The sequence below is a fragment of the Bubalus bubalis genome, chromosome 14, assembly GCF_019923935.1.
Source record: "Bubalus bubalis isolate 160015118507 breed Murrah chromosome 14, NDDB_SH_1, whole genome shotgun sequence".
NCBI lineage: Eukaryota > Metazoa > Chordata > Mammalia > Artiodactyla > Bovidae > Bubalus > Bubalus bubalis.
Window position 1 is genome coordinate 17,963,637 of NC_059170.1, and position 20,528 is coordinate 17,984,164.

At 51.9% G+C, this 20,528-nt stretch overlaps 1 protein-coding gene across 6 annotated transcripts; it reads right to left on the reverse strand.

The window, feature by feature from the left end:
• Positions 1 to 194: 194 nt before the first annotated feature.
• Positions 195 to 20,520, reverse strand: TGIF2 (TGFB induced factor homeobox 2). 6 transcript variants are annotated; one of them, XM_044927687.2, is made up of 4 exons: positions 20,204 to 20,520; positions 16,049 to 16,274; positions 15,185 to 15,241; positions 195 to 2,996 (listed from the first exon to the last, which is right to left on the reverse strand). In XM_044927687.2, the coding sequence occupies exons 2-4, from the start codon at positions 16,238 to 16,240 to the stop codon at positions 2,475 to 2,477; spliced, it is 771 nt and encodes a 256-aa protein (XP_044783622.2). In that variant the 5' UTR covers positions 16,241 to 16,274; positions 20,204 to 20,520; the 3' UTR covers positions 195 to 2,474. The 6 variants fall into 6 exon arrangements, with proteins under 6 accessions (XP_044783622.2, XP_025119313.3, XP_025119312.3 ...); XM_025263528.3 differs by lacking the exon at positions 20,204 to 20,520 and adding an exon at positions 19,965 to 20,119; XM_025263527.3 differs by lacking the exon at positions 20,204 to 20,520 and adding an exon at positions 19,871 to 20,031.
• Between the last annotated feature and the right edge of the window lie 8 nt (positions 20,521 to 20,528).

The following is a 20,528-nucleotide window of genomic DNA, read 5'->3' on the forward strand; positions in this document are numbered from 1 at the left end:
TTTCCAGGCAAGAGTACTGGAGTGGGGTGCCATAGCCTTCTCCAGGAAACAGAAACACAGAGTACATGACACTTAAAAGCAGCTACTAGAGAGAGGGTGAAAGAGCTAAGGCAGAGTAAGAACTCAGCCACTGTCCCGTCTCCAGGCTGGGCCCAGGGTCATAGTGAATCATTTTTCTGCTTTGAAAAACAAAGACAAAAACAAAAAGACAACTTTATTTGACAAAAGACAAAAACAAGTTATTTACAGTAGTTTTTCGCTCAAATAATTCAACGGGATAACTGTGCTTCTCCTCCAGGCTTCTCTCACAACCAGACCAAGCAGAGCCTGCCCCACCCCCAGCCTCCCCATCGTGTACAAGGGGGGAATGCCAACCAGAATTCAGCAGCACGGCTCCCTCACCCCTTACCGCCCTCTATTGCTCAGTGCACTGTGGGAAGGGCAAGTCCCCCCACCCCCAGCCCAATACACTTCCAGAGTCCCCTGCTACAAGTTTTGCAACAGTCACGCCAGACCTGGGCTCAGACACGGGGTGGGGTGGTAGAGGCCGGGCAAGCAGCAGCCTCCACTAACCCTGAAGCTGCCATGTTCATTCTTCCCCAGCGGGGCCTCAGGAGGGTGAGGGTCCCTGATCCCCCTGGGACATGCAAGGAGAGGGCCCAGAGAGGAGAGGAAGTGGAAGAGAGAGCCTAGAAGACTCGCCTGCTAACAGAGAAAGAGCTCCCTCTCTTAACCAATCCCCATTCCTACAGCAATGGGTGGGCCAAGCCACTCAGAAATTGGGGAGCCTCCCTGTTGTCTTCAGGAAATCATCCCAGAAGGATAGAACACATGTTGCTGCCTTTCTCCTGGCCAGGCTCGCCCCAGTCAGCCAACACCCAGCAACTGTGCTCCTGTGCCCAACCTGGCAACTTCAGGAAACTACAGGCTGAGTATCCTGACCTGTCTTTTGGCCCACTAACAAAGTTACTCATAACAAAAATATTTCAGCTATAACCTAGGATTAGTGTTTCTTAGGATATACTAGAAGATGGGGGTATATTGCTGTTGAATGCTATCAGCAATAAAACAGCAAAAAAAAAAAGGGTAAGGGGAAGAAAGAATAAGACTTAACTGATCTTTCTCACTGTGAAGTTCAGGGCAGGGGCTTCTGCAGCTCCGATTTACAGAAAGGTGCAACAAAGAGACACTCACAGAGACCAGGCTTCATAACCGGCTTCTAGCCCCAGCCTCTCCCAAGGCAGGTCCACAGGCAGCAGCGGGGCACCATCCCACGTTTCTTCCGGGAATAGTCTCCTGCCACCATCATGGGAAAAGCTGCCCACTTAAGGGCTTCCTGACCAGTAGATGGCTCACTTCTCTCCAAGCAGGAGCTACAGGGAACTTTGACATTCTGGCCCCACTAAGCCAAGTTCCTAGAAGGAATTCAAAACTCAGGCCACGGGGTGAAGCTTTCAAGGATAAAGAAAAAGAAAAAATTAAAGAGGGAAATAAAAAAACAAACAAACCACCCCACTGCCTCAGTCTAGCTTACCTCCCCCACCCCCACCCCCACCATACAGTACAAACAAAAACAAACAAACAAACAAAAAAAAACCCAAAAACACCTCTTTTTATCCTCCTCCTCTGCTCTGCACATAGAAGGTTTGGTCGGATTCTCTGTTGGACCCTCTCTGGTGTGGCTTGATCCCCTTCTGTGCATGATGCAGAAAAGCCAAAGCCCATGAAAGTGTTTTTGCTATTTTTTTTGGAGGTGGGGGACCGGGACCAAACCAACAACAAAACAACCATTTGGAAATCTGCAGAGATTTAGATGGTCCCGCAAATGAAAATACTCCTTCCTTGTAAAACAATCCCCAGCTGCAGTGGTGAACTAGCCCCAGCTCATCAGGCTCCATCAGGCAATTCACTCTCATTCCCCACACCGGGTTTAACTACGCCTGCTCATGCAAACCACAGCAAAGAGGGAAAAATAAACACAAAGTTTGGCGAAAACCTAAACATCCAACTGGACTCGGTTCTGTTACATCTGATCAGTACCTCTTTTCTTTTGTTCACACTTATGAACCTGGAATGTCCACACTTGGCTTAACAAAAAGAGGCCCTGTCAGGGGCAACTTGGACCCAGCACAGGTCTGAACGAAGCCGGTTTCCCATGCCTAGCCCAGGAAAGCAGGCTGGAACAAAGGCGTCCTGGGGATTCTCTGAAGCAGCAGCAGCAGCAGCAGCACCATGCCTGTCTCCCACGTCTTGGTCTCGTCACCGAGGAGGCCTAGAGAAACGGCAGAGTCAGCAGAGAGGTCCCATCACAGCGCAGTGACACCGGCTGGTGTCTTCCTGCTGAAGACCTCCGGACAGAGGAGATGATCCTGATGTTTGGCAGTGATCCAAAGAAAACCCTCTGTGGGAAGGGGAACCAGAATGGAAACCCAGGACAGCGGGCTCGAACCTTGAGCACCCCTGCTGGCGGATGCCTACTTGGGGTTTTCAGGGACTAAGGCAATGGGAGTGCGCAGCAAGGCGGGTGATGGGTTCTGCTGCTTCTGGAGCTCCATCTCCGCAGCCCTCTGGAGCGCCACCTCCACCAGCAGCTGGAAGCCACTGAAGTCCTCCTTGTCCTGCTCCGGGGGTGTGGGCGGGGGTGTGTTGAAGAGTCCGCCCGTGGGGCTTCCAGCTTCAGCCCTGGTCAGCAGGGTGAGTGTGCTACCAGGGGTCACCAGGGGCTTGGGGGGCTCCAGCTCCCCTTGTGGGAAGGCGGCTCCTGGCTTATCTCCCTGGCCCGAGTGGAGCGGCATGGAACACATGGACAAGGATAGCACGTTGGTGGGGGCCGGTACGGACACAGCCAGCACGGAGGGGCTTCCGCCTCGGGGGAGGGCCACATCGGAGGCCTTGCCCCCGCGGCGGGAAATGGTGTACTGGTTGGGGTCTTTGCCATCCTTCCGAAGCATGTCTGGGAGGAGCCGCCGTCGGGCATTGATGAACCAGTTACAGATCTGGAATGAGAATGAGAAACTGGGATCAGATTCCTCAATCAAAACCAGCTAAAAAGCCCCTGTTCCAGGCCCCAGGAACACAGCAAACAATTCAGGTACAACTGTAGCCCTCAGACAGATGTTGGGGAGAGTTAAAAAAGAAATCATATAAATGAAAATAAAATGCAACCATGATCCAGCCAATGAAGGGACAGGACGGCAGTGCTGTTGGAGACAACAGTGGGAAGACCCAGTCAAGTTTGCGAGGACTCAAGGTAGTGGTCTCTGAGGACAAGGCTCGCAAATTGAGATGTGAAGGAAAAGCAGCAGGTCAGGTGGGAGGCCAGAGAGAAGAGCATTCAATCGGGAGGGATGTACCTCTGAAAAGACTAGGTGGCAGCAAAGTGCCTCTGAGAAGCTCAGCAAGGTCAGCTCAGAGAAGGCGCCATCCTGCCTGGATGGAACTCAGAGGGGAAACCAGAGGTTACTTATCTCTGATGGTGGGGACTTGATTCTTTATACTAAGGGTGATGGGGAGCTGTAGAAGGGTTTTAAGCAAAGAAGTGACTTGTGATGTAGAGAAGAGTGGAAGCAGAGTGAAAGGTTTTAGTAGTTCAAATTAGGTTAAGAGAGATGATGATAAGATGACAAATGTTTGATCTATTTGGGAAACTGGTACCCAGTTGGATATGGATGTATGAAAGAAGAGGGGATACGACCAAGGGTGATTCATTCACTCCTGAGATTCTAGAACAGTCTTGTTGTAGGCCAGGGAAAGAGGCACAGAGATACTACGGGACTCTCAAGTAGAAGAAAAGTTACTGTTTCCAAGCAAAACCAGGGCCAGTGGTTCTAGCTGAATGTGCGTTTGACCAACATACGTAAATCCTTTTTCGTACATGCTGCTGGAAAAGCTACCATGAACCTCGACCCCATTCCTGTCGAGCTGATTTAGATCAATCCTCTTGGGCCTGTGCATAAGGCATGACGATTCTTCCTGTGAAGTGGTATGCTGCAAAGCCAGGACATGTCCAGCACCCAGTCCTGTATCTGTCTGGACTCTTTTTCATAGTCCCCAGCTTCACAGCTCTCCAGTTCAGCCTTGCCACTGGTTGTCACTTTCTAAAATGCAGTATCCCAGAACTTCCCTGGTGGTTCAGTGGTTAAGAATCTGCCTTTCAATGCAGGGTACGTGGGTTCAGTCCCTGGTTGGGGAACTAAGATCCCACATACTGCAGGGCAACTAAGCCCACGTGCCATGACTACTGAGCCTGCGCCTCAACTAGAGTCCATGTACCTCAAACTACAGAGCCCATCTGCCACAACAAAGATGGTGTGTGTACTGCAACTAAGACCAAATGCACCTAAAATATAAAATATTTTTTAAAAAGTAAAGTAAAATGCAACACTATTACTCTTGTCCTAGAAAACTGCCATTTGTCTCCTACCACCTATAGGATCAGGTCCAGACTCCTGGGACTGGGTATTAAACCCTTCCCCTGTTCATGGCCTATCTTTCCAGCCCTTGTATAATTTTCAGTGTGAAATTGCTCACCAGCCTTTGCTGAGGCCCTGTGCTTAAAAAAGAAAAAAAAAAAAAAAAGTCTCCATGCTTTTTTGCACATGACATTCGTTCTTTCTGCTACACCCACTTCTCTACCTGGAGAAGGCCTACTCTTACAAGTCTTGGCTGATCTAAATTGGGCTGGACAGAGGACATGGTTTCAAAACACATCTCTTCACCTACAGCTGCTGCAGTGTGTGAGCTGGTCTGTCATATCTGACTCTGCGACCCCAGCCCGCCAGGCTTCTCTGTCCATGAAATTCTCCAGGCAAGAATACTGGACTGGGCAGCCATTCCCTCCTCCAGGGGATCTTCCTGACCCAGGGATCAAACCTGGGTCTCCTGTATTGCATACAGATTATTTACCATCTGAGCCACCAGGGAAGACCACAGCTGCTGTAGGGCCTAACAGTTTTTTATATTTGAATGAATGACACCATGAGGGCAGATAATTGATTAGGAAGTGTGAACAGTTTCTGTACACCCGCGAGGAGAAGGCACCTAATTATGGCATGACTGCTGGCATCTACACCACCAGCCTCTCATATCCCCTTTCCTCTCATTTGCTCCTAACAGCCTGGAGAAACACGATCAATCCTGTAACAGCTCACCTGGGCATTATTTTAAAAGCTATGGATTAGACTAGGAAACAGTTTCTTAGCTGCATAGCTGGTGTAAGCTCATAAATACCTGTTTTTCCTTAAACAGGCAAATACAACCCCTTATCATTTTTTCCATGTCCTTCTCCCTCTTGCCCTCCACTGGAGGAGCTACTGCTGGAGGAAAGAGGCTGAATCCCTTTCCCGCTAACACGAAGTACTGCAGAGAAGAAAGACTGTGGGAACGTGCTGGTGATGAAGCAATGGCTGAAGCGTGGTCCACACCCACACATCTAGGCATGTTTCTAGGTGTTTTCGTTGAGAAGGGTTCATCAGCAGTAGCCATTTAAGCACTGTGTGTGCGTGTCTGCATGCTAGATCACTTCAACCATATCCTACTCTTGGCGACCCTATGGGCCATACATCTACACAATTTTCTGCTAACGGTTTTATCAGCTCTGTGTGTTTGATCAACTCCCATTCTACTCAAGAACATACATAAAGCTGAGCCTGAAGAAGTCAGGCAGGAGTCCACCTCCAGCCAGGGCTCCCTAAGCCTGGCCCTTTGGATCTGGAGGAACAACAACCCCTACTCTCTGGCATCTTTCTCTCAGGATACCAGAGTCCCAAAGCCCAGCTTATTTTATTCACTGGTATGGTCAAGTTAGAACTTCTCACCTTCCTGTTGCCCTCCCTTTCAGGACTTCGTGCTCACTCAGTATTTACGGAGTGAATACAGTGTGCCAGGCCAGTTCTTGGTGCTGGGGATGCTTCTGTGAATTAAACAGATACACACTCTGTCCCCTGGAGCTTAAAGTCCATTTGGTTGTGGAGACTGGCAGTGAACAAACATCACCATCACTGCCAAGAAGTGCCAGGAAGCAAACAGATAGGAATAAAAAGGTAGTATATAAGGATAAGAGAGACTTCTGTAGATAAAGGATATGGGAAGGCTGAAACCTGACGGATTATAAAGAGCCAGCCATACAGAAAGCTGAGGGGAGAATGTTCCAGACAGAGGGAACGGCAAATGTCAAGGGCCTGAGAGACAGGAAAGGGCATGGTGTACGGAACAGACAGAAGCAGGCAGGGCTGACCCCACAAGGCCAGGGCACCACGGTTAACCACCGAAGCGGCCTCGACTGTGAGTGGCCCAACCCAGTTTCCACACTGTTGGTTCTTCTCCTCAGTTCAGTTCGGTCGCTCGGTCGTGTCTAACTCTTCGTGACCCGTGAACTGCAGCACACCAGGCTTCCCTGTCCATCACCAACTCCTGGAGTTCACTCAAACTCATGTCCATTGAGTCGGTGATGCCATCCAGCCATCTCATCCTCTATCGTCCCCTTCTCTTCCTGCCCTCAATCTTTTCTAGCATCAGGGTCTTTTCAAATGAGTCAGCTCTGTGCATCAGGTGGCCAAAGTATTGGAGTTTCAGCTTCAGCATCAGTCCTTCCAATGAATATTCAGGACTGATTTCCTTTAGGATGGACTGGTTGGATCTCCTTACAGTTCAAGGGACTCTCAAGTCTTCCCCAACACCACAGTTCAAAAACATCAATTCTTCCGCACTCAGCTTTCTTTATAGTCCAACTGTCACATCCATACAGGACTACTGGAAAAACCATAGCTTTGACTACATGGACCTTTGCTGGCAAAGTAATGTCTCTGGCTTTTTAATATGCTGTCTAGGTTGGTCACAACTTTTCTTCCAAGGAGCGAGCATCTTAATTTCATGGCTGCAGTCACCATCGGCAGTGATTTTGGAGCCCAAGAAAATAAAGTCTATCACTGTTTCCATTGTTTCCCCATCTATTTGCCATGAAGTGATGGGACCGGATGTCATGATCTTCGTTTTGAATGTTGAGTTTTAAGTCCACTTTTTCACTCTCCTCTTTCACTTTCATCAAGAGGCTCTTCAGTTCCTCTGCACTTTCTGCCATAAGGGTGGTATCATCTGCGTGTCTCAGGTTATTGGTATTTCTCCCAGCAATCCTGATCCCAGTTTGTGCTTCATCCAGCCCGGCATTTCTCATGCTGTACTCTGCATATAAGTTAAGTAAGCAGGGTAACAATATACAGCCTTGACGTACTCCTTCCCTGATTTGTAACCAGCCTGTTGTTCCATGTCCAGTTCTAACTGTTGCTTCCTGACCAGCATACTGATTTCTCAGGAGGCAGGTAAGGTGGTCTGGTATTTCCATCTCTTTCAGAATTTTCCACAGTTTGTTGTGATCTACATAGTCAAAGGCTTTGGCATAATCAATAAAGCAGAAATAGATGTTTTTCTGGAATTCTCTTGCTTTTTCTATGATCCAGTGGATGTTGGCAATATGATCTCTGGTTCCTCTGCCTTTTCTAAATCCAGCTTGAACATCTGGAAGTTCATGGTTCACGTACACATTACTTTGCTAGTGTGTGAGATGAGTGCAATTGTGCAGTAGTTTGAACATTCTTTGACGTTGCCCTTCTTTGGGATTGGAATGAAAACTGATCTTTTTCAGTCCTATGGCCACTCCTGAGTTTTCCAAATTTGCTGGCATGTTGAGTACAGCACTCTAACAGCGTCATCTTTTAGGATTTGAAGTAGCTCAACTGGAATTCCATCACCTTCACTAGCTTTGTTCATAGTGATGCTTCCTAAGGCCCACTTGACTTTGCATTCCAGGATGTCTGGCTCTAGGTGAGTGATCATACCATCATGGTTATCTGGATCATTAAGGTCTTTTTTGTATAGTTCTTCTGTGTATTCTTGCCACCTCTTCTTAATATCTTTTGCTTCTGTTAGGTCCATACGATTTCTGTCCTTTATTGTACCCATCTTTGCATGAAATGTTCCCTTGGTGTCTCTAATTTTCTTGAAGAGATCTCTAGTCTTTGCCATTCTATTGTTTTCCTCTGTTTCTTTGCACTGAACATTTAGGAAGGCTTTCTTATCTCTCCTTGCTATTCTTTGGAACTCTACATTCAAATGGGTATATCTTTCCTTTTCTCCTTTGCCTTTAACTTCTCTTTTCTCAGCCTTTTGTAAGGCCTCCCCAGGCAACCATTTTGCCTTTTTGCATTTGCTTGGGGATGGCTTTGATCACTGCCTCCTGTACGATGCCATGAACCTCTGTCCATAGTTCTTCAGGCACTCTATCAGATCTTATCCCTTGAATCTATTTGTCACTTCCACTGTATAATCATAAGGGATTTGATTTACATCATACCTGAATGGTCTAATGGTTTTCCCTACTTTCTTCAATTTAAGTCTTCTCCTGGTCCTGTCTTTTCTCTCCTCCTAGTTTATCAACAGATAACTTACAGAGCATGTAGCAGCTGCTGTAGGGGGAGGAAATGACAGGACCCCCCCCCCTCCACACACACACACCTGCCTTGTGCTGAGATGCTGGGAACTGTGTGGGCTGCAAAAATGTCTAACATTCCTCTTACAGGTAATGGACCAAAGGCCCAGGCTCCTCAGGGCTCCTGTACCAGTTTCTACCCCATCACCTTTCTTGGCTCATATCTTGGCAAGGCCTTGAGTACCACTACTCAGTCAAAGGCATAGCCACCTATGACCAGAGCTGGCGCCTGGAGTTGGCATGGCTCCTTGCCCAGCAGCCACACTTGCTCTACAGGTGACCCAAGGGCGGCACTGGACTCCAGGTCCTGTCAGGCTGGGAACACTCCTGGGCAAGGCAGAGCCAAAGCCTTCTCGTGGCTTCTCTTCCTCTCCATTCCAGCCTAGAAGGACCTTGCCTCTGCGGTTCTCATTTACTCCGCCTTACCTCTCTGGTCCTCTCAGTACAAGCGAGCACACACATGACAACAGCCATCAGCTGACAGGGGCTGAGCTGCTCACTCCATCACCTCCATCACCTTGGCTGCAGTGGCAGGAGAGCCCTGAGGGAGACCTAAGACTGAACAGGCTAAGAGGATGAAGGAAGTAAGGACTTTGATATGAGGTACCATGCCAACCATCTCACTTATGATACATTTAATCTGCAAGCAAGCCTGGACGGTAGTAAGCAGCATTCCCAATGTACTAGAGGGACCCGGAACTCAGAGATGAAAGAATGTGCCCCGAGTCATACCGCCTCCGAGTACAGAGCTGGGGTTCAAGTCCAGGTCTTTTGGCTTTAGGGGCTCTCCTGTTCTTCTCATTCTCATTTGCTATGTCTTATTGAACAGAGGAACAAAACGGAGACCTGAAAGTCATCAACATAATCCTAAAAGCAGACACTTGTTGAACAAGACAAAACAGACAGTAAGGAGGCTGCCAAGTTTTCCGCAGGCTAGGGTGAGCTTGGGGAGGGGGGTGTTCTTATGCTGTTCACTTCTCAGAATTAGAAGCCAAAATGGGAGGTGCAGCTAGAGGCTAGGTGCCCACGCATCTGCTGGTAAAGCCAGGCTCCTCTCTACATGACCACGCTGCTGATCTGAACATCTCCCATCGAACTAACTCATTTAATCTTCTACCTGGTGGCTCAGTGGTAAAGAACCTGCCAGCAATGCAGAAGACACAGGTTCGATCCCTGGGCTGGGAAGATCTCTTGCAGAAGGAAGAAGCAACCCACTCCAGTATTCTTGCCTGAGAAATCCCATGGACAGAGGAGCTTGGTGGGGCTACAGTCCACGAGCTCACAAAAGAATCAGGACACGACTTAGTGACTAAACAAGTTTATGAGACAGCTTCTGTGATGAGCTCCATTTTATTTAGGCTGTTGAAGAAACAGAGCCCTGATCAGAGAGATTCAGTAACAAGTGCAAAGGCTGGGATGTGGTCCAAATAGCCTGGTTCCAGGCAATAACCAGGTGAAGAACTGAAGACAGTCAGCCCGAGGCTGTTCGTCCTTGCTCAGAGGCTTTCATCTCTGTCTCCAGCTGCCTTCCCATCTACCTGTGCCCCAGGAGAGCACTGCACCTCTCCCCCTTATCCCGGATGTAGAAGAAACGTGACCAGGGTTGAGAGAAGCAAGGGACCAGTGTTTCTGTTTTGAGCACAGTCGTGTGGAGGGGAGCCTGGCTTTACCAGCAGATGCATGGGCACCTAGCCTCTAGCTGCACCTCCCATTTTGGCTTCTAATTCTGAGAAGCGAACAGCGTAAAAACATCCCCCTCCCGAGGCTCACCCCGGCCTGCGGAATACTTGGCAGCCTCCTTACTGTCTGTTTTGTCTTCTCATGCGATAGAAATGCACAGCTGAGGGAGGCGGGGGAAGGACCCAAGGCCTGAGTGTACCACCATGCCAGCCGTGATAACGGGCTGTGTGGATTTTCTGCAGCTCCCTCTGGCTGCTCAACCCAAGCTTAGATCAGGAGGAAAAAAAAGCACGTGACCTGCCCCAGCTCAAGGTCCTTGAGGAGCGGGTAGGAGAATGCCAAGGTGAATCTATGATAGATATGCCAAAAACACAGGCTGGGAGCCTGAAGACTGTCCCTACCATAAAGCAGGGCTCTGCCTGAAAGGCTGCTGCCCTGTCACAAGTTTTTTTTAATCAGTGGCCCAGAAGAAGGACACAGAAGGAATCACTGTGGCAAATGGGAGTGGGAGGGGAACTCGGGAGCTGATGAAGGCCATGAGGATCAGAGTAGGTCTTTTGAAGGCAAGTGAGTGCTTTTTATTTTTTTGGCTGTGTCACGTACCATGTGGGATCTTAAGTTTCCCAACCAGGGATCAAACCCAGGTCTCCTGCATTGGCAGCACCGAGTCTTAACCACTGGACCACCAGGAAGTCCCAGGAGTGCTTTAACTTTAGGAAGTCTTTTCAACTGTGAAAGACAGAAGCAATAAGAGGGGAAAGAATGAGGACGCAGAGAGACCTTTCCCAAACATCTGGTCCCTCCACCTGAGCTGTGACCACTCCTATCTGGGTGCTCCTAAAGGCAGCTGGCTGGGTTAGATCACCTCAAGCGTGATTTTTAAAAACTATATATTCTGCTTTATAGATGGGGGATAGGGGAGGGTGGAATCAGGAATGTGTATTTTTAAGCAAGCTTTCTAGAATTCTGCCACCCGAGCTTAAGAACCAATGGTTTAGCCCACTGGTTTAACTTGTCCTAGTGGACCAAACCCCGTATTTAAGCAAAAAAGCTTTACACAAAAGCTCAGAAAACAAAACAGACCACACAGATGAAAAGCCTGAAGGTGGGAAGACAGTGGTTACCTGCAGGAAGAAAAAGGGAGCCTGGCTTTGGAGCCTTTTGGAGTAAAGAGAGCAGCTTCGAATGGTAAAGGCTCAGTGGTAAAAGAATTTGCCTGCCAATGCAAGAGATGTAAGAGACACAGGTTCGATCCCTGGGTTGGGAAGATCCCCTGGAGGAGGGCATGGCAACCCACTGCTGTATTCTTGCCTGGGAAATCCCATAGACAGAGGAGGCTGGCAGGCTGCAGTTCATAGGGTCATGCCTATGCATGCCAGGGCAGGGCCAGGCCACCCCCTGGCCACGCAGCAGATCACTATGGCTTTGGCTCCCCTCTGGCCCAAGACAAGTACCAGAGGGACTGCTGACCCCACCTCCCTGATCCTTCAAGTCTGTCAGGATTCCAGTCAGATTCAGCTTCCTGAGAGAAGCCTGGCCTACCAGGGCAGTTCAGCTGACACCACACTGGTAATAACTACACTGAATCCTTAGTCCTTTGAGTCATGCCTTCCCTCCCCCTGGGGGGTGGGGGGGCAGAGCCTACTGTGGTGTTTCCAGGACACAGCATCAGGTCCCGCACAGAGCACACCCCCATCAATACTCCACACGGTGGAGGGAAACGGGCCACCCCTCCCTGCCATGCTTACCTTCCCTCCCCAGCAGGCAGCCCCTTAGAACAGTTAGAAAGAACAGCAATATGTGGGCTTAGAGGGTGTCGCTGGGACCTGTGAAAATCCTTCACAAATGACTTTTTGCTTTTACCTTTGCAACTGCCTAGCCCGGGGACAAGTAGCAGCAAACCAGATAGTTAAATGACTCATTGACTTGCTAATGAGATTGCTCCTGGGCCAGTTAAAGGAGACAATCAAAAGGGATGTCCCCGGGGAGGGAGTGAACAAGCTTGGCAAAATGTTGATGCTGGCTGGAGCCAGGTGACCGATGCCAGAGGTATATTACAATATTCTCTTACTTTTGCGGTTATTTGCAAATGTTCTTAATAAATAATGGAAATTTTAAAAATTAAATACAGGAAAAAGAGATGCCTCCAGGGACTGGCTTACACCAACTTTTCCTGGTTGAGGAGCTACTGCATTTCCGTACTTCTAGAAGTCCTCACTGTTGACATTTCCAGCAGTTTAATCTTCACTTTGTCACTTCAAGAATTATTTACTAAGCACCTACCAGATACCTGGCATTAAGCTAACACTTAGGATATATGATAAATAAGACTAGGCTTCTGGAGTTTACTGTTCTAAAAATCATTCAGGGCTTCCCTGGTGGCTCAGAGGGTGAAGAATTCGCCTGCAATGCGGAGACCTGGGTTCAATTTCTGGGTTGGGAAGATCCCCTGGAGAAGGGAATGGCAACCCAGTCCAGTATTCTTGCCTGGAGAATCCCCATGGACACAGGAGCCTGGCAGGCAAAGAGTCGGATAAGACTGAGTGACTAAGCACAGCACCAGTGACTAAGACTCCAAACTCCCAATGCAGGGGTTCTGGGTTCAGTCCCTGGTCAGGGAAATAGATCCCACATGGAGCAACCAAGACCAGTCACAGCCAGATAAACCAATCAATTTTTTTTAAAAAAGGCCATAAGTCAATTCCAAATGCTGACCAGTCCTGGTGCTGTGGAAGCACAGAGCTCCTCTGGGGTCAGGAGTCTCCTTGGTCAGGGGTGGGAGCAAAGGGGTCTGGTTATCTATCAGGGTGACAGGCACACGGGAGGCCAGAGATGAGGCCTGCTACGCAGATCAGCACAGCAGCCACTGAAGGGTTTTCAGCAGAAGAGCGACAGGTGATCCAGGCTGAATCAGGGTAGGAGAGAAGCCATATTCCTGAAACACTGGCTTCCCTGGTGGCTCCAGTGGTAAAGAATCCACTTGCCGGCGCAGGAGACGCCAGTTCAATTCCTGGATCAAGAAGAGCCCCTGGAGAAGGAGATGGCATTCCACTCCGGTATCCTGGCCTGGGAAATTCCACGGACAGAGAAGCCTGGTGGGCTACAGTCTGTGGGGTCGCAAAGAGTCAGACATGATTGAGCACCTAAACAACAGCAAACGTATAGGGATTGGTGAGACCAAACGAGCTGAGAAAGGGCTATCAAGGGGAACTCCTTAGAGAAGAAAGGATCCACCTTGGAGAAATTACGTGTTATCAGTCAGGAAATCTGGGGTGCCAGTGAGACCTTTAAGAAGGGGTGTACGGCTGGCGCTGCTTGGGATTCACAGTACAGTTTTCATCAAGAACGCCGGTCGGGGGACTTCCCTGGTGGCCCAGAGGTTGGGAGTCTGCCTTGCAGCGCAGGGGAGGCAGGTTCGATCCCAGATCGGGTAACTAAGATCCCACATGCTGTGAGGCAACTAAGCCCAAGCATCACAACTACTGAGTACTCATGCTACAACGAAGACCTGATGCAGTCAAACAAATAAAAAAAAAAAAGACCACCACGGTCCAGACTGCTCCTTAACTCTCGGCGTGACTCTAGTGCCGGCTGGCCACCTCTGAAACCCCTCCCACCAGGGGATGCCGAGACCCAGCCGGCCCTTCCGCAGAAGCCTCCAGTCTGCAGCAGCTAATCTGTGTCCCAGACCTACATTTCTGGAGTGCAGGGATCTGGGGGTGTGGCATCTGAGGGGCCCACGAGTTCTGCACAAGCACGGTTTGGTCCTATGTTTCCATTTTGGTCACAAGGAGCAGTGCCGTGGCCCTGGCCACGCAGGTGTGCTCAGCTCGAGCCAGGCAGCGCCTGGTCCCCCGCTCACAGCGCAGCCAACAGCAGGCACCCACCATTTGACAGCAGCGCAGCTGGGTGGAACCGCCTTCCTTTCACATTTCTTTACCTCGGAAAACTGGTTATTTTACAGTTGTCTATAACAGCAAACCAAGTTTTGGTTTTTTTTAAACCCAGTTTTATGTTTGTACATGCTTAAAGAATGTGATAAAAATTACTCAAGTCAACACTGTGAGGTAGGCAAATCCATGAAAAATATTTTCTTTAAGAGAGGCCAATACATGATTCAGGCTTGAGCAATAGTGTCCCTGATAACAAGCAATTTCAATAAAGTTTGACAGGTGGTTTAGCAGCACAGGTAGAGGCTTACTGGAATACACAGCAGCGGCCTCCACCCTAGGCTGGGGAGTCAGAGCATGAGGGCATGAGAAGATGCTTCGCCAGAGTAAGCCAGGCTCAAGAGAGGCCAAAAAGAAACCAAGGGAGATGGCCCGGAGGCTGCAGAGTTCAAGGGCCCGAGAGACAGGAGGGACAAGGCTACGGGCAGAAGACTGGCAGGAGGCTTCCTAGGTAATCCTGGCTCTTAGGTGCCTGTCTTTGGCCTGTGCTGTTCTATATCCTGTGAGTTAAAGCCCACCTCTTCTGGGAGGCCTTCTGAGGCTCCAGGCCTGCTCAGAAGCCCTGCCCTCATCTCTGCTGCCATCTGTCCCAGCGGTGATCACTTCTCCCAAACATCAGGGACCAGGTCTTCCCCCGCTGTCCCATCCCAAACTAGACACTGCCCAGGGTAGGCCTGTGTCTGGATCCTCTCTGGGGCCCCGCCAGCATATAGCGCTTGTCGGTACAGAGGGTCTCGGAACTGCTGGGCAAGACCTGTGATCTAGGAGAGGATGAGAGGGAGAGCAGAAGCACCGCCCTTGCCAAACACCTTCCAGTAAGCCTTGAATTCTCGGTCTCGCGCCCTGACCTACTATCAAAGTGCTCCCAACATCTCCTTTTCTCAGATGAGGAAACACGAAGCTCAGAGAGGAGGCAGTGACTTGGCCAAGGTCCAGGCTTCCTCTTGTGGAGAAGATGGGATCTGAGTCAGGGTCTGTAACTCTAGAGCCTTTCTCACAGACAGACTCCGATTAACCACTGCCCAGAGGGTATAAAGTCAGGTGACAGGAATTCAGAGGGCTGAATACTCACCATGAGGCTTTGTAGAAGAGGGAAAACAGCTGGAAGATGTGGGAGATTCGGAGCCGGCTAAGGGAAAGAGGTAGGGCCATGGGCTGGAGTAACGGGCCAGGGAAGAACAGGCGTGGAAGGGGAGGCGGTGGGCATGGAGATGGGCCTTTGCTAAGCTGGGGGCCGGCTCTGGGTCGGTGTCTTACCTCAGCATCATGAAAACAACAAACACACCTGCAGGTTGGCAACAGGGACAATCCAAAGTAGCTAATTCCCCTCACTCTGACCAAAAGTGGGTATCAGGCTCCTTTGAGCATCTTCATGGTTGTGGTTTACAGAGCACTTTCACAGCCAGTTCTGAATCTCTTCCTCACAGCAGTTCAGTCAGGCAGTCTAACCCCACTTTACAGATGGGAAATCAAAGTGTGGTTCACAGCTCCTGCATGGCAGAATGGGGTTTTGACCCCAGAACCTCTCCCTTCTGCCCTTTCCTTCACTGTGATTCCAACTCCTTTTTAACCAATCTGCAGATCACCAGCTGCCCCTGGAAACCAAACTGCCATCGAAGCACCAGTCTGGGGCTAGAGGCCAAAGCCCAGACACTCACTGCCTTTTCCCCTTCTCTTGGCCTCCTGCATTAATGATGACATCCAGACATTAATAGCAATTCCCTGCCTCTTCAGAACACTCCAGAATCTGAAATCTAGCTGTGAAGTCTTCATGCAGTTGTCTTCCCGTGAGGCAGAAAGGCTGGCTATTCTCACCTGACCCAAGAAGAAACTGAGGCCCAGGGAGGGCAGGTGACCAGCCCAAGGCCACACAGCTGAGTCAGTGACAGGCCTGGGATGGGACCAGAACCTGAGTCTCCTGCGACCCTCTGCTTACCTGCAGCACCGACAGGTTGGTCTGTCCAGAAAGGCTCAGCTTCTCCTGCTCTGAGGGGTAGGCGTTGTAGCGGTGCAGGTACAGCCAGTCCCGGAGGATCTTCACTGACTCCTTGGGCAGGTTCCCTCTGCGCTTCCTCTTGCCTGCCAGGGAGAGGAGGCCTTCCTCCTCGCCCAGGTCACTGTCTGACATGGTGTCTAGGGGCAAGGCGCGACCCCAGGCAAGTCTGAAACAGGTGACAGAAGGAATGGGGACATTATTACCATGCGCTGCCTGTGACCCTTTCCTCAGCACGTCATTAGAGCCTGGGACGCCAAAAATGGGGTAATCGAAACTCAGTCCCAGGCCACACCAAAGCCTGGGCAAGGTAGAAGAAGAGCCTAAAATGCCTCTAGTTCATCAGGCCAGAAAAAACTATTGAAACAAATGGCAGATCATTAATAAATAGAACCAGAGAGTAATGACAGCTACCACCGAGGCCTGTTTTCTGTGCTCTGTACTGAGCACTTCACATTTGTTATCTCATTCAGTCCTCACACATGCCCTTGTGAGGGAGACAGTAATATCATCATCCTTTTATAGATAAGAAAAACGAAGGCCCAGAGAGATTCAGAAAGTCATCCAAGATGCTATGGCTGTTAAACAGTTACCATGGAACCCAGTAATTTCACGCCTAAGGTAGCTGGTTATGAAGATAAGTGAAAACCCATGTCCACACAAAACCTTGTACAACATTATTCATTAATAGTAACATTATTCATAATAGTCAAATGCGGAAACAACCCAAGTGTCCTCCAACAGATGTATGGATAAATGAAATGTGGTCTACCCATAATACAGTAGAATATTATTTGGCTGTAAAAAGGAAGTCGTGATACAGGCTACACTATGCATGAAACTGCAAATACCACGCTAAGTAAAAGAACCCAGTCACAAAAAACACATACTGTATGATTCCATTTTTATGAAATGTTCAGAATGGGCTGGAAGAGGATAGAAGAGTGATCGCTAAAGGGTACGAAGTTTCTTTTCCAGATAATAAAGTCATTGATTGATTTCTTTAAATGTGTAAGCTGGGGACTTCCCTGGTGGTATAGTGTGGATAAGAATCCACTTGCCAATGCAGGGGAAACAAGTTTGATCCCTCGTCAGGGAAGATCCCACATGCCGAAGAGTTACTAACTAAACCCGTGCACAACTACTAAGCCCGGCTCCCCAACAGAAGGCACCACAATGAGAGGCCCTCGCATCACAACAAAGAGAAGCCCCCCCACCATCCAAGGCAGCAACGAAGACCTAGTGCAACCAAAAAAATAAAGTGTAAGCTGTATAGTATGTGAATTATACCTCAATCAAGTTGTTATGGGGGGGGAGGGGATCTGACCTCCAGGATATGGTATGGGAGCACGGTTTGGACCCTGATAGCTTGCCCCGCCCCCATGCCTTTTTGCTTCCCAGGTCTCCCAAGTGTGGAGTCTGGAAACCCTAGCAATCAGTGCCTCAAAAATCCAGAAAAATGAGCAAAGGCTGGGCTCTGGTTCCTTGGGCTTGGCTGTGTGACCTGGGGCAACCAACCTTCCCTCTCTGGGCTTGGGCTTCCTAGTCTTCTGTCAATGGAAGGAAGGTGTTTCCCTAGACACTCCCAACTCAGTTGCTCATCCGCACCCTCCCCGCCCAAAGTTCTCCTTCGAAAAGGCACTAAGAGATTTACATTTTTAAAACCAAAAGTTCCAGGACAAGCTGATGCCAGAATCTCAAGGCTCCTCCCTCCTCAGCCTTTTAACAGCTCCCTCGCAGTCTGGGCCAGCAGACTCTGGCATCTCCCAGGTTTTGTTTCCTCGACTTGGGCCAGAGCCCAGATATCTGGGCTGGCTAGGCCAGGCTTTCGAGGGAAGGGTCTACTCTCCCAGCCAGGCCACCCGGAGGTGAGACAGGCACTGGTGAGAGATGCCACTCCGCAGAGAGCACCAACAGCAGGCTGCTTTCTGAGGTCAGGTTTCTGAGGTTTAGCTGGCCAGGGCAGTCAGGACCTGAGCTCAGGCAAGGATGCAGCCCTGGCAGGCTGGGAGTTTACCCAAGGTGATCTGCACAAATTCCACCCTGGCTGCCAGTCAAATCCCAGTCTGCAGGGTTCCAGTGGGTGGCCTGCGGAGATGACCCTGCACAGACTTCCCCACCGCAGTGTCTGCGCCCCAGCCATGATATACACCGACAAATACAGCAGACACCGTTCACAAACCCCAAGCCGGGAGGTTCGCCACATTCACACCCCACATTCCCACCCAGCCTCACACCAGGCAACTCTTAACAGCACTCCGATAACTGGCACCAACCCATCGCTCAGGTCCTGGAACCCCCACGATTTCCACCGACAAATCCAGCAGACACACAGTTTACAAATCCCACCTCCAGCACGAACAACTGGTACCACGCAACCAGTTCCTGGATATACGCCCACCCAAGAACTCCAAACGACTCACCCCGCCACGAACTCTCAAACTGGGAAAACTCCCGACGGCATCACACCAGAGATCAGTTCTTACCCTCACTGGCCTGCGGCAGCACCCTCTGAACACAACACCCGGGGCACCACTCCACGACGCCGGACCTGCAAGCACTCCCGCATCGACTTTCTGACAACTCCCTGCAGCTCGGCCGACACTCCCCCGGGCCGAGCCCTCGCGCGGCGTTCCCAGCAGTTCACACAAAGCGCGCAGCCTCCCCCGCGGCCCAGACCCGAGTCGGAGCACATGGCTCCCGGGGCGGCGGGGGAATCGGCCTGCGGTCGGGGAGCCGGCACCCCTCGTCCCCCGCCGCCCCCCCCCCCCGGCCACCCTGCGTCACACTCGGCGCTTCGGCTCCCCGGCGGGTCCGCCACCCCCGTGGGGCGGGGGCTCGGGAAGAAAGAAAACTCACGTGTCTGTCCCGGGGCAGGAAAAAGTTTGGTTCCCACCCCCCTTCCCCCGCCGCTCGGCGCTGGCTGACTCTTCGGGGCGCGGGGCCGGCCGAGCCTGCGCGCTCGGCTTTGTGCTCCGAACTCGGCCCGGAGGGGGAGGGGAGGGGGCTGGGCTCCCACCTCCGCACCGCCCCCCCCCCACCAGCTCTGCGCCCAGACTCCATGTTGGCCGCCCCCTGCCCCGGGGACGGCGCGCTTCCCCTCCTCGAGGGAGGCTCGGCTCCGACTCGGCCGGCCCGAAGGACCCGGCGCGCACAAACTTTCTTCGGGTCGCCGGCCCCACGCGCCCCGCTCCCTTGGCCCGCCCGGGAGTGACAGATGCCTCAGAGACAGACTTTCCTTTGTTCCAAAGGAAAAGGGAACTCGCGCGGGCTCCCCGGCACCCCCCAGCTCCGAGACCTTCCCGCTGCCCCCACCCGCAGCTGTCACTCTCGGGGGGCCCCTCCCCGGCTCGGCCGCGGCGGGGGGCGGAGGGGGGGGCGACCGGCGGTTAGCAACGTGCACTTTTGAAACCAAACAAACCCGCCCCCCGCGCGCTCAACCCCGGCCCCGGGGCTGAGGCGGCCCTCTCCCGGGGTGGGATCCTCAGGAGCTGGGTCCCCCCCACCACCAAGGGGCCCCGAGCGAACTTCCTCCGGGAGGAGGGGGGGAGGGCGGGAGAGCCGCGCCCCCCCTGTACCCCGACTGGCCCCCACCAGCACACCAAAGTCGGGACTCACAAACACACCCGGGCTCACACACCCACAATCGCACGCGCTAGGACGACGCCCCCTCCCCCGCCGGGCCGAGAGAAAGAAACTTTCCAAGTTGTCCGCGCGCCCCCCCGCCCCCATCCGGCCCCCCCAACTCCGGCGCCCCGCACTGACTTTCCCCCAGCGGCTTTTCCGTCCACGAGGCCTCGGGCTTGGTCCCGGGCGTCCCGGCAGGGGGCGGGGGGCGCCGGGGGAGTGCGCCGCGTACCTGCCGGGCCTGACACTCGGGCCTGACAGCTCGCGGCTGGAAAGCACCTCGCGGCCTGACGTCAGATCCCCTCTCCTCCCCTCGGCGCTCCGCTCGCCCTCCCCCACCCGCCCGGAGGGAGAAAACAAACTTTGTGCGGAGCGCGGTGCGCTACGCCCACCCCCCGCGGGGCGGGCCCTCGGCGGCTGGGGGCTTGGCCCCGCCCACCGCGCCCGGAGGGGGCGGGGCCGGGAGGGCACCTTCTTCCTGCGCCCACCCCCGCCCGCAGGAATGCCGCATGGCCTCCGGAGAGGAGCGCTGGGACCCTGGTCTGGACGGTCCGCTTGGGGGGCAGGAAGTGGCCCGTTCCTCCTTTCGGAAAGCGTTTCCGGAGCGCCTACTGTGTGCCCCACGCTGGGGGGTGGGGGCCGTAATGAGGAGGAGAAGTCTTGCAGATCCTAAAGTTTGTTAGTCTGTTCCCTCCACCGGGATCTCCCGCCGGCGGGTTGATTGTTCCCCTTGCTCGCAGAGGAAACTGAGGCCCAGTTGGTCCGGCGATTTACTGCCCGCCCCCCAACTGGTAAG

Coding starts and splice junctions, on each gene's coding strand:
- TGIF2 (XM_044927687.2), bottom strand. CDS start 16,240: ATGTCAGACAGTGACCTGGGCGAGGAGGAAGGCCTCCTCTCCCTGGCA. Junction 15,242..16,048: donor CCAACCTGTCGGTGCTGCAG/GTAAGCAGAGGG, acceptor TCTTTCCCTTAG/CCGGCTCCGAATCTCCCACA. Junction 2,997..15,184: donor CTCTTCTACAAAGCCTCATG/GTGAGTATTCAG, acceptor TTCTCATTCCAG/ATCTGTAACTGGTTCATCAA.